The sequence below is a fragment of the Schistocerca serialis genome, chromosome 9 (assembly GCF_023864345.2).
Source record: "Schistocerca serialis cubense isolate TAMUIC-IGC-003099 chromosome 9, iqSchSeri2.2, whole genome shotgun sequence".
Taxonomy (NCBI): domain Eukaryota; kingdom Metazoa; phylum Arthropoda; class Insecta; order Orthoptera; family Acrididae; genus Schistocerca; species Schistocerca serialis.
Window position 1 is genome coordinate 436,116,669 of NC_064646.1, and position 21,155 is coordinate 436,137,823.

At 39.5% G+C, this 21,155-nt stretch overlaps 1 protein-coding gene across 2 annotated transcripts in view; it reads left to right on the top strand.

The window, feature by feature from the left end:
• The window catches only part of LOC126419896 (phosphatidylinositol 4-kinase alpha), a 205,677-nt gene that overhangs the window by 112,948 nt on the left and 71,574 nt on the right, over positions 1–21,155 (top strand). For both annotated transcript variants that reach the window (XM_050087159.1, XM_050087160.1), the window contains 8 exons: positions 277–436; positions 566–705; positions 981–1,114; positions 1,232–1,333; positions 1,887–2,060; positions 3,508–3,673; positions 13,038–13,241; positions 13,602–13,842. In XM_050087159.1, coding sequence (XP_049943116.1) covers positions 277–436; positions 566–705; positions 981–1,114; positions 1,232–1,333; positions 1,887–2,060; positions 3,508–3,673; positions 13,038–13,241; positions 13,602–13,842 — 1,321 coding nt within the window. The remainder of the gene's footprint in view (positions 1–276; positions 437–565; positions 706–980; positions 1,115–1,231; positions 1,334–1,886; positions 2,061–3,507; positions 3,674–13,037; positions 13,242–13,601; positions 13,843–21,155) is intronic.

Below are 21,155 nucleotides of genomic sequence, written 5' to 3' on the forward strand. Positions count from 1 at the left end.
GATCAAAAAATTATAGTTTACAGTAAAACATACAATGAGTTGCAACACCCAATTGAACAGGGAAGAAAGTGTACAAAACTTACCTTCCTTGTCTTGTAGGATAAAAAAAGAGGAAGAAGGTAAAAGGACAAGAGAACTTAACACGTTGTTTGAATACTAAAACGACTCACAAATTTTTGTTTGCTTATTTCTTGATATCATTTTGTCAATTAAGTTCATTTCAGTGGCTAATACTGTTGATCATTACACAGAATCTCTTCAATGTTTGTGTTACAGGCTTCAAGTAGTGCTGGCAATCTTGGTGTACTTATTCCAGTTATTGCAATGCTAATGCGCCGCTTGCCTCCAATACGTCATCCAAAACCTAGACTACACAAACTGTTCAGAGATTTTTGGTTGTATTGCGTAGTAATGGGATTCACAGCATCTGATTCAAGTGAGATTTTTATTTCCGTTTTATTTGTTGAAACTTCTTATGTTCATTTTATGTTAGATTTATCATGAGAAAGTCATTAAACATACCAAGTGAAATTCTGTGTGTGTTTATTTTTTTGTGTTGTTATAGGGTTGTGGCCGTCTGATTGGTATGATGGTGTTAAAGTAATTGCTGTAAAGTCACCATATCTTGTCTCTCAGACTTCATCACGTTCTGAAATGCGAGAATTACAATATACAGCTGCTGTTCGCAATGATAGTGTATCACTTGTGAGTAACTGTAATCACCAACATAATTATGCTTATTTTTGTGCATATTATTTTATTATTGTTAATTGTTTCATTATTTTTTCTCCTGCAGCTCTCTCTCTCTCTCTCTCTCTCTCTCTCTCTCTCTCTCTCTCTCTGTCTGTCTGTCTGTTGAGAAATACTGGGGATGAGAGTGTATAAAAAATATTACGCAGAAAACTTATTGCATCAGACCGTATACATGAATAGAACACAATGTTTTGAAATTATTTAGATATTATCTGTATATGTTGCAGAATGAACTTCAGGATCTCAAGAACCAGATACTGATTCTCCTAGAACATCCACCGGACATTGCAGCTTATGTAAAAGCACTGTCATTTGCTCAAACTACATATCTATTGTCTGTATACTGGCTTGAAATAATGAGGTAAATTTTGTTTTAAGCCCAAGAATAAGATTGTATTATTACTTTCAGCCTTTTTGAACAGGCTATAAAAGGATTTATAATTGTCGCTGTTGATATTTTTAATTTTTTTCTTCACAGAGTTGAGAATTCAAATGAACCTAGTTTGCAACCAATCCTGGAGTACCTGAGCGATTCAGCATTACAAAAAGACAAATCAGGAATGTGGTCTTGCGTATGCAGGTGCCGTATAATTTAATGTCATACTTATTAAAGGGAAGCACATGTATCACTACACATTATATAAATGTTGGTACTGTATGTACATAGAAACGAGATTGGTAAAATATTTGCAGATAATGCTGCTCAGTGCAGAACATGGCAGCTCTGAATGACACACAATAGATTTTATAAAGTTACATGCCACCTATTCACAGATCAGTTCAGATGACCTGGTTGATGGGTATTTTTTTAACAGTGTCATTATTGTTCTTATGTAGCATAATGCCAAAATCCCCATCATTTGACGAAGGACAAGGAAATGAGAGATAGTCACTTCGGTAGTTATACTCTATGTAATTTGCTGCCCTTTTGGGCATAATGATTCCTACATATATATAAAAAAAATTCATTGTGATTCGAGAGGAGAACTTTCCATTTAATTTCTTAATAATTGTTTCATAAAATTTAGTGAAAAATAAATGATGAAAAATGTATTTTAATGCATTATTATTATTATTATTATTATTATTATTATTATTATTATTCATATAATGATACACTAATCTATCCACAGCGTTGGTGACCGGGTATTTGCTAAATTTGTGGATGTGATGTCAAATAAACCAAAGGATGAAGCTCGTGAAAGAGAATTAGAGAACCACGCCCAATATCTTCTTGTAAATTTCAATCATATTCACAAACAGATAAGAAGAGTTTCTGACAAATATCTTTCTGGCCTTGTTGACAGGTAAAGCGATACTGAAACTAAATCTCAGTTTTCAGGAAGTGGTATTATATGAACGATTATGTTGCATATTTATTTTTCTGTTTCTCAATCTACATATAAGTAATTAAACTCATTTTGCTCTTGTCTCTGCACTTCAGTTTCATCATTAAATTGTTTTGCTTGTCACAACAGTAATTATAACAGTAGTAACAATAATTATACTAAGAAGAAATTGTACACGAAAAATGTAGTCCTCAGTGACAAAAGTGAATTTACTGTGACTGCCCTTCCGTCTATTGCACCCCTCATTCTGTCCACCTCATTCCCATTCTTTCAGCCATAACATAGATTAGCATTAGCAACAAACTGTAGTTAGTAAATTTAGTTTCTACATTGGGTGAAGTTATCGAAATTTAAATTGTTTTTGTCAATGACATAACTGTTATACATCAGTTAATACAAATATAATTCTTTGGGAGACATGCTTTAAAATATTCATCATGTTTTTAAAGGATGTGGGTGGTAAAATTTAGGAATTGATTTGAAGATTGTGAAATCAGATTGACATGTTAAAAAAATGCTACTGGGATAGAAGTGTTAGTACCATTTCAGCTATTAGAAATGGTAATTGTGGTTACTGTAATTTGCAAATGCATTGATTTTTGTCACAATAAAAAAGGAAAAAGGGCAGCTGAAATGTGAGGAGAGTAAAAGATCACCACAAGGCCATGTCAGCCTATAGAAAGATCAGAATAACTTTAGGGAAAATTAAATGTGTCACCATTAATTAAGAGAGTGAAAGAAATTACACTGTTAAGCACAGAGGAGATAGCAGATGGGTGGAAAGTGTACATTGAGGACATCTACCAGAGGGGGGAACTGTCTGTGGCATGATAGAAGAAGAAATCTGTGGCGGTTTAGAGGACATAGAGGAACCAATATTAGAGTCAGAGTTTGGTTGAGCTTTGAAAGATGCATGATCAAATGAGGCAGAAGGGGTAGATAAAATTTCTAAAGGTATTGGGAATGTGGCTGCAAAATGATTATTCAAGTTAGAGTGTAGGCTGAAGACTTACCATCTGATTTTCAGGTGAGTATCATCTACACAGTGCCAAAGATATCAGTGGAAGATAAATGCGAGAACTGTCACATTGCCCTAGCAAAGGTAAAAGCTCCAGACAGGCAGCTACCAGCTCATTGCTCTATGGTGACTCTCTCCTTTCATGTGCTAATCATCTTCACTGTACTTGGTCCTCTCAGTTGTTGATAAATAGACAGTCACACTATTCTTTCATAACATCTAGTGTCAAGCTTCATTTTTAATTTAAATATTTTAAATATGAAAGTAGGAAAAGGAAATAATGCTTCAACAACTGATCTATTACAATAGTTTCTTATTAATTTAACAAGCAGACTTTACTTTCTCCATATGATGTCCATGTTATTGATATATTCTTCGCATTTACAGATTCCCACACTTACTGTGGAATTGCCGCGTGCTGTGGTCAATGCTAGATATTTTGCAAGTTTTATCTTTTTCACTTGAACTTGATCCTAATAAAGAGACTCCAACAGTTCACATACCAGGAATGCCGTATACTTTACTACTTATGGATACTTTAGAGGCAAGGGAGGTTAGTACAAAATGTCTTAATTTATCCTGGTTGCATTAGTAAGTATGTGGTGATAAATAAATCTTTTGTAGGATAAATTACTGATAAATTATTAAAAGTGTACATGTAAATAATAAAATTATGTTTGGTGATGTGTTTAATTTCTGTAGGCAATTAAGTAATTGATAAAGCTGGTAATTAGATATAAAAACACTTTTCTTTCACCGAACAAGATGGTGCAGTGGTTAACACACTGGGCTCAGGTTCAGGAGGATGATGGTTCAAACCTGCATCCGGCCATCCTGATTTAGGCTTTCCATGATTTCCCTAAATCACTTCAGGCAAATGCTAGGATGGTTCCTTTGAAAGGGCATGATTGTTTTCCTTCCTTATCCTTCGCTCATCTGATGGGATTGATGACCTCACTGTTTGGTCCATTCCCCCCAACCAACCAACCAACCTACCTACCTTTGTTCCTCCATGATAGATAACCACACGTGTTTATCAGGAATGCCTTTCTTACAAGAGTTGTGATGAAACTTACCTTGCATCTAAACAAAATGAAGTGGTACGGTAATAAGACACTGCACTTGTTTGTGAGGATGACAATTCCAATCCCTGTTTGGCCACTGAATTGTAATATCCTTTCCCATTCTTCTTCAATTTGAATTTCTGCTCCATTTGTAATGACCTCATCGCAAATGGGATGTAAAACTCCAATCTTTGTTCCTTCATCCATCTAGAAAAATTGTCTACCCACAAAAAATGAAGCTTTTTACAGCACTGGCATGAAAAATACATAGCTTCAAGTGTGACAACTGATTGCTATGATAAGCAGGTGTGCAATAACTCGGTGTTTTATGCAGGATGGCAGTTAAGTAATGTCCATCTGGGCATTGCCTCTGGTAGGGTGAAAAAATGTTGGCAAATAAAAAATGCAAAAGTGTCCTTAGAATACCCTAATTAATTACCATTCTTCATTTATCAACTTGGTCACCAATTGTTAAGTGCTGGAGATGCTGCCTGTCTTGGCATTCAGCATCCACATGGCTCCAATGAGGCTATGCAAATGCCATCATCTTCATGAACAGGAACCAGACTGCAAATAGCACATTATCCATATCGCCAGCATTGTCTATCGTTGAAAATGTGCCACTACTGTCAACAAGATGAGTTCCAGTAAACAATCTGGATGCTCAGGTAAACTGTGAAGCTCCTGTCAAAGCCAGAAGGGTTCTCAGCCTCATAAAATAAATCTCTGTGGCAGCAACAATCATATCCACCACAAGTGGACAAGAAACTCTCTAGGTCATCAATCAGTTGCCATGAACAGCCACAACTTGTCCCTGAGGATATATGCAGATATGCAGCTGAAACAGGACACTGGTTAACTCAGTATTGTTGTTGAAGAGTCTTGCAGTGCTCCAGCCATCTTTGAATACATAGTGGGCAACATGTTTCAACATCTTAAATGAGTGGTGTGTTTTTGCTACCTGGATGATATTTTCATTTTCTTGAATGTATTTAAAGAGCCTCTAAGTTGCTTGAAGACTGTGCTGAAATGTGTCCATGACACAGAACTAGGTCTGAATTCAAGAAAGTGCCATTTTGTCACCAAAGAAACAAAAAGCTCAGGCCACATAGTTAACTAAAACAGTGAATCTGTCCTGATGTCGAAAAAGTAACTGCCATAACAGATTTTCCAACTTCTTGGCACATTATGGACAGACAGGTTTCCTTGGAATATGCTCCTACTACCAACGTATGGCTACACTCCATACAAATACTTTCAGAAACAGCTTACTGACACTTAAATCTATACTCGATGTTAACAAATTCCTCTTCTTCAGAAACGCTTTCCTTGCCATTGCCAGTCTACATTTTATATCCTCTCTACTTCATCCATCATCAGTTATTTTGCTCCCCAAATAGCAAAACTCCTTTACTACTTTAAGTGTCTCATTCCGGAGGTAAAATATTCCCCCATTCGGATCTCCGGGCGGGGCTATTTAGGAGGACATCATTATCAGGAGAAAGAAAACTGGCGTTCTACAGATCGGGGCGTGGAATGTCAGATCCCTTAATCAGGCAGGTAGGTTAGAAAATTTAAAAAGGGAAATGGATAGGTTAAAGTTAGATATAGTGGGAATTAGTGAAGTTCGGTGGCAGGAGGAACAAGACCTTTGGTCAGGTAAATACAGGGTTATAAATACAAAATCAAATAGGGGTAATGCAGGAGTAGGTTTAGTAATGAATAAAAAAATAGGAGTGCAGGTAAGCTACTACAAACAGCATAGTGAACGCATTATTCTGGCCAAGATAGACACGAAGCCCACGCCTACTACAGTAGTACAAGTTTGTGCGTCAACTAGCTCTGCAGATGATGAAGAAATTGATGAAATGTATGATGAGATAAAAGAAATTATTCAGGTAGGGAAGGGAGACGAAAATTTAATAGTCATAGGTGACTGGAATTCGAGAGTAGGAAAAGGGAGAGAAGGAAACATAGTAGGTGAATATGGATTGGGGGTAAGAAATGAAAGAGGAAGCTGTCTGGTAGAATTTTGCACAGAGCATAAATTAATCATAGCTAACACTTGGTTCAAGAATCATGAAAGAAGGTTGTATACATGGAAGGACCCTGGAGATACTAAAAGGTATCAGATAGATTATATAATGGTAAGATAAAGATTTAGGAACCAGGTTTTAAATTGTAAGACATTTCCAGGGGCAGATGTGGACTCTGACCACAAACTATTGGTTATGAACTGCAGATTTAAACTGACGAAACTGCAAAAAGGTGGGAATTTAAGGAGATGGGACCTTGATAAACTGACTAAACCAGAGGTGTAGAGAGTTTCAGGGAGAGCATAAGGGAACAATTGACAGGAATGGGGGAAAGAAATACAGTAGAAGAAGAATGGGTAGCTATGAGGGATGAAGTAGTGAAGGCAGCAGCGATCAAGTAGGTAAAAAGACGAGGGCTGGTAGAAATCCCTGGGTAACAGAAGAAATATTGAATTTAATTGATGGAAGGAGAAAATATAAAAATGCTGTAAATGAAGCAGGCAAAAAGGAATACAAACGTCTCAAAAATGAGATCGACAGGAAGTGCAAAACTGCTAAGCTAGAGGACAAATGTGAGGATGTAGAGGCTTATCTCACTAGGGGTAAGATAGATAGTGCCTACAGGAAAATTAAAGAGACCTTTGGAGAAAAGAGATCCACTTGTATGGATACCAAGAGCTCAGATGGAAATCCAGTTCTAAGCAAAGAAGGGAAAGCAGAAAGGTGGAAGGAGTATATAGAGGATCTATACAAGGGCGATGTACTTGAGGACAATATTATGGAAATAGGAGAGGATGTAGATAAAGATGAAGTGGGAGATACGATACTGCGTGAAGAGTTTGACAGAGCACTGAAAGACCTGATTCGAAACAAGGCCCCGGAAGTACACAACATTCCACTAGAACTACTGACGGCCTTGGGAGAGCCAGTCCTGACAAAACTCTACCATCTGGTGAGCAATATGTAAGAGACAGGCGAAATACCCTCAGACTTCAAGAAGAATATAATAATTCCATTCCCAAAGAAAGCAGGTGTTGACAGATGTGAAAATTACTGAACTATCAGTTTAATAAGTCACAGCTGCAAAATACTAATGTGTCGACCTCGGGGAAGATCAGTTTGGATTCCGTAGAAATGTTGGAACACGTGAGGCAATACTGACCTTACGACATATCTTAGAAGAAAGATTAAGGAAAGGCAAACCTACGTTTCTAGCATTTGTAGACTTAGAGAAAGCTTTTGACAATGTTTACTGGAATACTCTCTTTCAAATTCTAAAGGTGGCAGGGGTAAAATACAGGGAGCGAAAGGCTATTTACATTTTGTACAGAAACCAGATGGCAGTTATAAGAGTCGAGGGGCATGAAAGGGAGGGAAGCAGTGGTTGGGAAGGGAGTGAGACAGGGTTGTAGCCTATCCCCAATGTTATTCAATCTGTATATTGAGCAAGCAGTAAAGGAAACAAAAGAAAAATTCGGAGTAGGTATTAAAATCCATGAAGAAGAAATAAAAACTTTGAGGTTCGCCGATGACATTGTAATTCTCTCAGAGACAGCATAGGACTTGGAAGAGCAGTTGAACAGAATGGACAGCGTCTTGAAAGGAGGCTATAAGATGAACATCTACAAAAGCAAAACGAGGATCATGGAATGTAGTCAAATTAAGTCGGGTGATGCTGAGGGAATTAGATTAGGAAATGAGACACTTGAAGTAGTAAAGGAGTTTTGCTATTTTGGGAGCAAAATAACTGATGATGGTCAAAGTAGAGAGGATATAAAATTTAGACTGGCAATGGCAAGGAAAGCGTTTCTGAAGAAGAGGAATTTGTTAATATCGAGTATAGATTTAAGTGTCAGAAAGTTGTTTCTGAAAGTATTTGTATGGAGTGTAGCCATGTATGGAAGTGAAACATGGACGATAAATAGTTTGGACAAGAAGAGAATAGAAGCTTTCGAAATGTGGTGCTACAGAAGAATGCTGAAGATTAGATGGGTAGATCACGTAACTAATGAGGAGGTGTTGAATAGAATAGGGGAGAAGAGGAGTTTGTGGCACAACTTGACAAGAAGAAGGGACTGGTTGGTAGGGCATGTTCTGAGGCATTTAGGGATCACAAATTTAGCATTGGAGGGCAGTGTGGAGGGTAAAAATCATAGAGGGAGACCAAGAGATGAATACAATAAGCTGATTCAGAAGGATGTAGGTTGCAGTAAGTACTGGGAGATGAAGAAGCTTGCACAGGATAGGGTAGCATGGAGAGCTGCATCAAACCAGTCTCAGGACTGAAGACCACAACAATAACAACAACAACCAACGTATCACAAAGGTTTTCTTTCACAAGGCACGGCAACTACAAGAACTACTGCAGGGAAATGCCAGATTTTATTGGCACAAGTGCGAGAATGATCTTTCTGTATCGTTAAGGATGTGCTGACATTTTCATCAGTAACGGCACATTTTGACGAGAATGCCAGGATGGAGCTACACACAGACAGTAATGGTTTTGCCATAGGTGCAACTTTTACACATATCTTGCATGCACTGAAAGAATAATTGCTTGGGCCTAGTGTTCTCTAAGTCTGTGAAGAATTTCTATAAGACTGAGAATGAGTGCATTGCATTTATTTGGACATTCACTAAATTGAATTGATATCCTTGGGAGGTTTCCGAAGTCAACGAATAGTAATAAATATATAGTAGTGAGTGTTACCTAACTCATCCAGTACACTTTTACCAAGTCTCCATAAATCACTTACTTTCTTTAGAAGAAATACAAGGGCTATCCACAAAGTACATTACGTTTTGGAATTAAAAATAAATAATGTATTGGAAATTTTTTTTATTATATACAGATGAAAGCCACACTTAAATACTGCTTTTCTACATAGTTGCCATTTAAATTAAGGCACTTATCGTAGCGATGGACAAGCTTGGAAATTCCTTAGTCGTAAAATTCGGCCGCCTGCGCCTTCAACCACGTGGTTACCTCTTTTTGAAGCTGTGCGTCGTTATCAAAATGCTGCATAGCCAACCACTTCTTCATTGCTGGGAATAAGTGGAAGTCGCTCGGTGCCAGGTCGGGACTGTACGGCGGATGAGGAAACAACTCCCACTTAAAAGATTCGAGAACTTCATGAGTGGCATTTGCCGTGTGGGCCCGGGCGTTGTCGTGAATCAGCAAGATCTTTGAGCCCAATTTTCCCCTGCGCTTGTTTTGTATTGCTCTTTTGAGGTTGTGCAGAGTTTGGCAATACCTTTGAGAGTTTATTGTAGTGCCTCCTTCCAGGAAATCCACAAAAATCACACCTTTTCTGTCCCAAAAGATGTAACCATGTGGTTGAAGGCGTAGGCAGCCGAATTTTACGATGAAGGAATTTCCATGCTCATCCATCGCTAGGATAAGTGCCTTAATTTAAATGGCAACTATGTAGAAAAGCAGTATTTTTAAGTGTGGCTTTCATCTGTATATAAATTTCCAATACTTTATTTATTTTTCATTCCATAACGTAATGTACTTTGTGGATAGCCCTCGTAATTTTGAAACATGGAGCACCATATTTAATGATCTCTTGTCAAGAAAGTGTTTCAGTCAACACTGGTAGCAGAAGTAAATTCACAATGCAAAATTGTTCACTCTATGGCAACTGCCTACCATCCATGGCCAAATGACCTCACATAATGCTTTTAATAAGACATTGGGTAGTATGTCCTCAATGCTTGTTGCCTTCAGACAGACTTACTGGAGTGCGATGCTCCACAAAAGTAAGACAATACAGATTTCACATCATTTTTCCTGAACCTCAGTCCTTTTCAAAGTGATGATACTAAATGTGATTATGTCAAACAGCTCATCACTTGAACCAAAGAAGCCCTAGAAAGCTGGCACACTTGTGGATGTGGGATTCCCAGGATTAAAATCATGAACTTTAAAAAAGATGCCAAATACCAGTCTGTAAGCCACAAACTAGATAAAATAGTTTGAATTTCTACACCCGTGAGGAAGGTTGGGCCATCATAAAAATGATTAAAGTGCAAGTTTGGCCCATTCTGAACCTACATTTCTTTTCAGACATTACATTCAAAGTCAATGATAATAATCCTACATCAAGGAGACAAAGTTTGAACATGTTGTTCAATTCCTTTGCATGAAACACTGTCATAATTCGGGCACAGACCGACAGTAGGGGATCCAAATATTAGTAATGTGGAGGTCTCCCCAACATTGCAGTGACCATGAGAAAGTGACTTGACCAGAATGTGAAGATACAGCTATGCTACTGTACAAAGAAGCACTGACTAGTCAGGTCCAGGAAGCTAGAATCCACTTTGAAACAGTGGATTCTTGGTTTTTCAAGCAAGGGGGGCAGTGCAGCGTGCTGTGCGTTGTTCACTGCCTTGTAGCAGATAGTCACTGGCTTGTATTGCACATATCATTGTATCAATTCTCTTCCCCAAATTGCTTATCAATTAACATTTGTAATTTATGAAAGGTTCAGGGACTTATTTATTTATGAAATATTGGAACATATTATAATGATGCATGTGTTATATGCAGGAACACACACTGCAGGCACAGGCATTTCAAGTCTATTTGTACCTTCATATGCACTCGATGAATGTGAAATATTAGCTCTGTTGATGACCCTGCCATCATAATATTTACTTGATTCTGGATTCACCTAAATCTGTAATGCTTATGCTTGTATCATCTGCAAACAGAGAATCTTTAGGTTTAGTTGTGACAGTTAAAAGCAAGTCATTAATTTGTATCAATACAATATGCAGCCATGGTATGAAACTATATAAAAATATTTCACGAATAACCCAGTTCGATGCTAGCTCATTTCCTATTATGTGGAAGTGTATGGATCAGCTGAGATTAAAACCAATGTACTGTCTTATCCTTAATTTGATAATGTTTCAATTCAGGCTGTTCTAGCTGATGATTGCCTGAGAGCAACTAACCACTAGCGGAAAGGATAGGCAAACAGCTCACACACAGGCAGTCGTAGAACCAAGCTGCAGCCTATGCAGTCGTATGCCTCAGCTGAATGCCCACATCCTGACTTGCACGAATGACTCGTGCACACTGCAGAAATGGGTGTAAATGAGGTGCAGTCTGGCTGGTAACGTACCACTTGCACCTGTCTGGCAGATGAGCTGTGGATACTCACAGTCGCCTGTGTCCTGTAGATGTAGTTGGAACAGCTTGTTCTAATTTAGTTAGCAGTGTGCTGTGGTCTACATAGTCAAAAGACTTTGCCACGTAAGGTAACCAGTGGCTCAGTGTGTTAACACCACCTTCCTCAATTCTGCAGAGGTTTTTACCAAAGGTGAAGGTTCAGAGTTTAATCTTCAAACATCAGAACTTCAAATAGTAGCAACAATGTTGCCAGCCATATACTGAAGGGCACTGCTGTCTCTGAAACTGCTTCAGGCCATCACAAAGCATGCCACTGTTTATAAATCTCTTCATGTATGTTCAACAGAGCGGAATATTCAGAATCCAGAAACTGGAAACTTCTGAGAACAGTTACAAGTTGAGGCTAGAGGTCTGAAGAGTCTTTAAAGCTTCTCTTTCAGTAAAATCTTTTATGTGGTGCTCGGTTATTCCATTTATGAGGCAGTCTCTTCTTATCAGCCACTCAAAATTGATGTGTGCTTCTAATGAAACCTATGAAAAATGTAAAATTTGTGAGAAAAGCTAGTTAGGAAGATGTTATACAACTACTACTGTAAAAGGACATTTAATATATTTATATGATATAGGATACGAAGAATTCTGGAAACTTGAACATGAAATGTGATTTCCTTACCATGCTCCGCTTCAGATGTACCCTGTGAAACTAAGAAACAATTTTGAAAGAAATATGCTGTAAAATAAAAAATGATTGCCCTTCAAGACACTGTTAAATTGCTTTGAGCGTCATGGACTCCAACATTTGCAGGTGGCGCAGTGGTTAGCACACTGGACTCGCATTCGGGAGGACGACGGTTCAATCCCATCTCCAGCCATCCTGATTTAGGTTTTCCGTGATTTCCCTAAATCGTTTCAGGCAAATGCCGGGATGGTTTCTTTGAAAGGGCACGGCCGATTTCCTTCCCAATCCTTCCCTAACCCGAGCTTGCGCTCCGTCTCTAATGACCTCGTTGTCGACGGGACGTTAAACACTAACCACCACCACCCTCCAACATTTGCTGCAATTTATGACAAATTATGAGTTAAAGGGACACAATTCATTGTACTTTAAATACATGTGTTATCAAATACATAAGAATTTACAGTCAAACTAATTTGCTATATAAGAAAATAATTTATAATAAAACTGAATTGCTATAAAATACCCAAAAACTGGCAGTTTTACATAATACTATTGTTATTCAAAAAGTATATGTAATTACTGCCTTTTACTATGACTTTGATTTGAACAAATCAGTTATATAGCCTCCAGGTACAACTACTTTTCCAATTAAATCACCAACCACTGCATCCCTATCAAGAATGATGTTAGCCACTGCCATCACCATTTCTTCCTCATTTCTTGTGTAGAGGTCCCAAGATTGAACATTATAACTTGTCTTTGTGATAATACTTCGTTGAAATGATGTGTTGCACAAGTAGGACAACGCTAACACAGAATGCACGAATCTTCACTCTCTGACTTGATATCTGATCACATCCATAAAAAGCTTTCCACTACAGAGACTTAGTTATTAACTGAATAAACAGTAATTCCAGTTTGATATTTTCAGTCAATGTGTTTCTTGTCATGTACATATTATCTTGAGATTAGATGTATGTTTTTTTTTATTTCAGAGCATAGTAAAAGATTTTGCAGCACGGTGTCAAGGCATTGTGCAAGAAGCAATGAAATGGGCACCTCAGGCTACGCGCTCTCATCTGCAGGGGTACCTTAACCAGATTCAGAATATGGGTCAGTGGCACCATGCCGGTTTAGCACTTGCGACTGAGTGTGTCCTGCAGTACTCTGGAATCACCCCACCAATTGGTCCGATCAGTGTAAGTCATCTTTACTAATGTGCAAAAAATTATTTATGGTGTTATAAGCTATAATTCAAATCTTTGTGTAGGTATAATACTCTTTGCAACATAGTTTTTCTCTGACAGACTGCATTCATTTGCTTGTTCCATGACACTATGAGTGATGTGTGAGAAATTAGTGTGTTAAGAGGAGAAGTAATGAACCTGAGTATGAATTAAATCAAAACGTAGATGCACCATGAAAGCAGAGTCATGTGATAAAACATTTGTGAACGAATTAATGTTCTTATACATAGCTTTCTGCTTCAGATTCCCTAAAGATTCCACAGTGCTATTTGCAACCTTGTGTGTTTAAGTAATTGTAATGTTACATTTCAGGTAGGTATTGTTGATAAGCGGCCAGGTTGTGTTAACAGTGACTCACCAAGGTTTATGTCATCATTGTTGCTGCGCAGTCGTTCTGCTGGAGAAGTTGAAGGAATGTTGCAGGGTGGAGAAACGCGTGAAACTTTAGCCGATCAGCTGATTGAAGCTGTTTGGAATACATGTAAAGCAAAAGACAGTGAAGCTCATCATAGTGCTCTTTGGAGAGCAACAGCACTTCTTATTTCTACTCCAGGTATTATTGTATGTACTGAAATTCACACATTTAATGAAATAAAGAACAATGTGGACGGGCTACTTACACTAAGGTGAGAAAAGTCATTGGGCAGTGATATGTAGATATACAGATGGTAGTAGTATCGCGTACACAAAGTATAAAAGGGCAGTGCATTGGAGTAGCAGTTGTTTGTACTCAGGTAATTCTTGCGAAAAGGTTTCCAACGTGATTACGGCCACACAGTAAGAATTAACAGACTTTGAATGCAGAATGGTAGTTGGGCCTAGACAGGTGGGGCATTCCATTTCAGAAATCATTAGGGAATCCAATATTCCGAGATCCACAGTGTCAAGGGTGTGCTGGGAATACCAAATCTGAGGTATTGCCTCTCACCATGGACAGCACAGTTGCCAAAGGCCTTCATTTGATGACTGAGAGCAGCAGCATTTGCATAGAGTTGTCAGTGCTAACAGACAAGGAGCACTGTGTGAAATAACCACAGAAATTAATGTGGGACATACGATAAATGTATCTGCTAGAAGAGAGTGGTGAAATTTGGCATTAATGGGCTATGGCAGCAAACAACCAACACAAGTGCCTTTGTTAACAGCATGACATCACCTGCAGTATCCCTCATGGTCTTGTGACCCTATCGGTTGGACCCTAGATGACTAGAAAACTGTGGCCTGGTCAGATGAGTCCCAGTTTCAGTTTATAAGAACTTATGGTAGTGTTAGAGTGTGGCACAGATGCCATGAACCTGTGAACCCAAGTTGTCAACAAGGCACTGTGCAAGCTGGTTGTGGCTCCATAATAGTGTGGGCTGTGTTTACATGGAACAGACTGTGTCCTCGGTTCCACCTGAACTGATGATTGACTGGAAATGGTTACATTTGGTTACTTGGAGACCATTTGCAGCCATTCATTGACTTCATGTTCCCATGGCAATGCACCTTGGCACTGGGCCACTGTTGTTCACCATTGGTTTGAAAAACATTACAGACAATTCAAACAAATGATATGGCAACACAGTTCACCTAACGTGAATTCCATCACAAATTTCTGGTATACAGGGTGCTTGGAAATTCCCATTACAAACTTCTAGGACATGTAGAGGGTAGTGAGTACATAACATTTTGAATATGAACCCACGTCCGAAAATGTATTGTCATCCACACCCACATGAGAAATGTACTTAGGTGTGACCCAGTACAATTGTTGCAATCCATTTGAAAAGAATACTGACTCATTCCATTATTACTTATGCATTTGCATTACAACTTACACCTTATGGTTTACATTAGTCGACAACAACAAGAACCCAGCATCTACGGCACCAGCCACAACATACCGATACATTACAACAACAGCTTGATGTGGCGACCACCAATGCTGTTACACACATTGTACCTCCGAAGCGTGTTCTGGTACACTCTCTCCATCCCACTTGGTGTCTCTTCAATGTCTTGTGCAGTGGCCAGAACTCATGCCAGAAGATCTTCCTCTGTCTTTGCAGGTGTCTCGTAAATTAGGCTCTTCATATGACCCCACAAGAAGTAGTCCATTGCGGTTAAATCCGGCAATCATGCCGGTCACGCGGTTGGACCACCACAGCCTATCAATCTTTCACCATATTGTCTGTTGAGATGTCTCCGGACAGCCAGTGCAAAGTGAGATGGTGCTCCATCATGCTGAAATCACATTTCCTAATGGACATTCAATGTCACAGCTTCCAAGAATGGATCCATTACATGTTGTAGGAAGACTAAGTATGCGGGACCCGTGAGCTTGGATGGAAGGAGGTATGGTCCAATCACATAATGTCCAGAATACCTGCCCACACGTCAATTGCAAACCTGTCTTGAAATCCCTGAACATGCGTGGCATGAGGGTTTTTGCCCACCCAGACATGGCTATTTCGAGCATTCAGAACACAATTCCTTGTGAACCTACATTCATATGTGAAGAGAACTCGATGTGGAAATGGGCGTGTTGATGCAACAGTGCAGGAACCATGTGCAGAAGTTGACGCGTTGTAGAAAGTCTGCTGGACCTATAGCATGTACCCTTTGTAAGTAGTACGGATATAATTGTTGCTCATGCAGGACGTCCAAGACAGTACTGTGACTAACAGCCATTGCACATGCATTTTTTTGTGAACTCGTTGATGGGCTGTCTTCAATGCGACGCAGTACACCTTCTTCAAATTCTGGAGTGCGGCGTCGCCGTGGGGTACCACAGTCCTGCCTCCTCATGGTGAAGGTGCCCGTTTCTCGTAGCCGTTGTGTAACCTGGGCAAACAGTTTGTGCGATGTAGTGTGACGGTGTGGAAAACGTTCGTGATACTGCTGACTAGCATGTCTGTGTATTCTGCAAACATGTACTGCACCATGTTTCCTCTATTGGTGATGCACAGGTATTGACTCAGTCTCACAGCAAAGTGGACAATAAGTGGCATCTGGGGATCGTTTGATGTAGTACACGTCATCGTGTCTACCCTGTTGCGTACCAGGACAGGGAATTCTGAGATGTTTCTCTTTCCCTAAGCAGACTTTGACGAGGTACACATCTGAATTGAATATGTCATAGAATGGAAACGATACAATTCTGGACATGGGTTCCTATTCAAAATGGTCTGTACTAACTACCCTCCACATGTCCTAGGTGTCTCTAATGGGAATTTCTGACCCCCCTGTATAATCAAGTAGTCTGTTCATTAACAAAACCTGTACTGGCAACACTTTTGCAATCATGGACAGCAATAGAGGCAGCATGGCTCAATATTTCTGCAGCTGACTTCCAGCAACTTGTTGAGTACATATCATGTCGAGTTAGTGCACTACTCCAGCCAAAGGGAGGTTGGACATGATATTAGGAGGTGCCCCATTACTTTTATCACCTGAGTGTAGAATTGTGACAGAGGTAATGTTAGTTTGGATGCACCAGATATCAAATTAATGGCAGTTTGTGTTAGTCATCAGAAAGGAAATACAGATGGCCAGTTCATCTTGCATGTTAATGTGAAGAGGTAGTATCAGTAGAAGAAGCCAAGAGTTTAATTTTACAAGAGTTGTGAAATTATGTAACAGAGCCAAACTGTTTTTAAATAATAAGACACAATTCTGAAATGAGATACCACAAATCAGATTATTTTTGCACCTATTGAACAGTGAGAAAGATTTGGCCAATGGAGGAAGAGAAGTAAGTTTATCTACAGTATATCTGGAGTAAAGTTGTATAGTAGAAACTGAGTGCATGACAGAAATTTTAGAGGTTAAGTGATAGTTACTAAAGGCTTTAAGAAAAACTGCAAACACCTTTTTCTTGCAAGTACAATCATAAAATGCTATGATGAATTTGTCGTGTATGTTTTTCACTTTTTTTGAATACCCATATAATTTAGTTTGCACCTAAATAAAGTTAATTTTAAGATCTTGGAAGCCATTATATTTCTTAATTGTGATTGTTGTTGTTGTTTTTGTTGTTGTTGTCTTCATTCTGAAAATTTGTTTGATGCAGCTCTCCATGCTGCTCTATCTTGTGCAAGCCACTACATCTCTGAATAACTGCTGCAACTTCTATCCTCCTGAATCCACTTACTGTATTCATCTCTTGGTCTCCCTCTATGATTTTTACTCCACACACACACACAAACCTCCAATACTGAGCTGGTCCAGAGTGTGTCCTATCAACTGACCCTCCTCCAAGTCAGGTTGTGCCACAAATTTCCTTCATTCCCAATTCTATACAGTATTTCCTCATTAGTCATGTGATCTACCCATCTAATCTTCAGCATTCTTCTGTAGCACCACACTTCAAAGGCTTCTATTCTCTTCTTGTCTAAACCGTTTATCATCCATGTTTCACTGCCATAAATGGCTACACTACATACAAATACTTTCAGAAAAGACTTCATGGTACATAAATCTGTATTCTACGTTAGCAGATTTTTTTCCCTTCAGAAATGCTTTTCTTGCCATTGCTAGTATACATTTTGTATCCTCTCTACTTCATCAATCATCAGTTATTTTACTACTCAAACAACAAAACTCATCTACTACTTTTAGTATCTCATTTCCTAATATAATTCCCTCTGCATCATCTGGTTTGACTACATTCTTGTTTTGCTTTTATCAATGTTCCTCGTATATTCACCTTTCAAGACACTGTCCACTCCAGTTGATAGCTCTTCCAAGTCCTTTTCTGTCTGTGACATACTTTCAGTATCATCGCCAAACCTCAAAGTTTTTATTTATTCTTCCTGAACTTTCTTTTAACTGCCATCTGGTATCTGTACAAGTTGGAAAATGGCCTTTTGTTGCTTGTGTCTTATTCCTAGTACCTTCAGAATTTCAAAGAGAGTATTCCAGTCAACATTGTCAAAAGCTTTTCTAAGTCTACAAATGCTACAAACATAGGTTTGCCCTTCCTTAACCTATCTTCTAATGTAAGTCATAGGGTCAGTATTACCATGCATATGCCCACATTTCTCCAGAATCCAAACTGATCTTCCCTGAGGTTGGCTTCTACCAGTTTTTCCATTCTTTTGTAAAGGATTCATGTTAGTATTTTCCAGCCATGACCTATTAGGCTAATAGCTCAGTAATATTCACACCTGTCAGCACCTACTTTCTTTGGAATTGGAATCACTACATTCTTCTTGAACTCTGAGGGTATTTCGCCTGACTCATATATCTTACAAACCAGATGGAAGGCTTTTGTCATGGCTGGCTCTCCCAGGGCTATCAGTAGGTCTGATGGAATGTCATCTACTCCCAAGACCTTATTTCAACTTAGATCTTTCAGTGCTCTGTCAAGTATCATGTCTCCCATCTCTTCTTCATCTACATCCCCTTCCATTTCTATAATATTGCCTTCAAGTTAATCTCCCTTGTATAGACCCTCTATATAATCCTTCCACCTTTCAGCTTTCTCTTTTTTGCTTAGGATTGATTTTCCGTTTGAGCTCTTGATATTCATACTTCTGCTTCTCTTATTCTCAAAAGGCCTCTTTAACTCTCCTGTAGGCAGCTTCTATCCTTCCTCTTGTGAAATATGCTTCTATATCCTTACATTGGTCCCCTAGCCAATTTCTGCTTAGCCATTTTGCACTTCCTGTCACTCTTGTTTTAGATGTTTGTGGTCCCTTTCGGTGCTTCATTTACTACATTTTTATATTTTCTCATTTCATCAGTTAAATTCAATATCTCCTGTGTTATTTAAGGATTTCTATTGGGTCCTTTCTTTTTATGTATTTGAATCTCTGCTGCCTTCAGTATTTCATCTCTTAAAGCTACCAATTTGTCTTCTACTGCATCCCTTTCCCCTGCTCCAGCAAGTCATTGCCCAGGACTCCCTCTGAAACTTGCAACCATCTCTGGTTGTTTCAACTTGTCCAAGTCCCATCTCCATAATTTCCTACCTTTTTGCCATTTTTCTGGTTTTAATTTACAGCATAAAACCAATTAATTGTGGTAAAAGTCCACATTTGCCCCTGTAAATGTCTTACAATTTGAAATCTGGTTTCAAAATCTCTGTCTTACTGTTATATACTCAATCTGAAACCTTCCGATGTCTCCAGTTTGCTTCCATGTATAAAGCCTTCTGTCATGTTTCTTAAACCATGTGGTAGCAATGATTAAATTGTGCTCTGTGCAAAACTCTACTAGGCGGCTTCCTCTTTCATTTTTTTCCCCCAGTCCATATTCATCTATAATTTTTCCTTGTCTTCCTTTTTGTACTATCGAATTCCAGTCGTCCATCACAATTAAGTTTTTGTCTCCCTTAACTATCTGAATAATTTCTTCAATCTCATTATACATTTTTTCAGTCTCTTCATCATCTGCAGTGCTAGTTGGCATATAAACATGTACTACTGTGGTGAGTGCGTGCTTCATGTCTATCTCGGCTACAATGATACGTTCACTATGCTATTCATACTTTTTTACTAGCATCCCTGTTCTATTATTCATTATTAATCCTACAACTGCATTATCTCTCTTTGATTTTATATTTATAACCCTGACTTCACCTGACCAGAAGTGCTGTTCGTGCTGCCACCAAACTTCACTAAATCCCAGTATATCGTACTTGAACCTATCTATTTAGCTTTTTAAATTTTCTAACCTAGCTGCCCAATTAAGGGATCTGACATTATACACTTCGATTTGTAGAACACCTGTTTTGTTTTTCCTGATGACGACATCCTCTTGAGTAATCCTCCCTGGAGATCTGAATGGGGGACTATTTTACCTCCAAAATATTTTACCAAAGATGGTGCCGTCATCATTTAATCATACAATGGAGCTGCATACCCTTGAAAAACACTATGACTATAGTTTCCCCTAGCTTTCAACCATTTGCCATACCAGTACAGCAAGATGATTTTGGTTGATGTTACAAGGCCAGATCAATGAATGATCCAGACTTTTGCCCATACAATTACTGAAAAGGCTGCAGCTTCTCTACAGGAACCATACATTTGTCTGGCCTCTTTAATACACTCCTGGAAATGGAAAAAAGAACACATTAACACCGGTGTGTCAGACCCACCATACTTGCTCCGGACACTGCGAGAGGGCTGTACAAGCAATGATCACACGCACGGCACAGCGGACACACCAGGAACCGCGGTGTTGGCCGTCGAATGGCGCTAGCTGCGCAGCATTTGTGCACCGCCGCCGTCAGTGTCAGCCAGTTTGCCGTGGCATACGGAGCTCCATCGCAGTCTTTAACACTGGTAGCATGCCGCGACAGCGTGGACGTGAACCGTATGTGCAGTTGACGGACTTTGAGCTAGGGCGTATAGTGGGCATGCGGGAGGCCGGGTGGACGTACCGCCGAATTGCTCAACACGTGGGGCGTGAGGTCTCCACAGTACATCGATGTTGTCGCCAGTGGTCGGCGGAAGGTGCACGTGCCCGTCGACCTGGGACCGGACCGCAGCGACGCACGAATGCACGCCAAGACCGTAGGATCCTACGCAGTGCCGTAGGGGACCGCACCGCCACTTCCCAGCAAATTAGGGACACTGTTGCTCCTGGGGTATCGGCGAGGACCATTCGCAACCGTCTCCATTAAGCTGGGCTACGGTCCCGCACACCGTTAGGCCGTCTTCCGCTCACGCCCCAACATTGTGCAGCCCGCCTCCAGTGGTGTCGCGACAGGCGTGAATGGAGGGACGAATGGAGACGTGTCGTCTTCAGCGATGAGAGTCGCTTCTGCCTTGGTGCCAATGATGGTCATATGCGTGTTTGGCGCCGTGCAGGTGAGCGCCACAATCAGGACTGCATACGACCGAGGCACACAGGGCCAACACCCGGCATCATGGT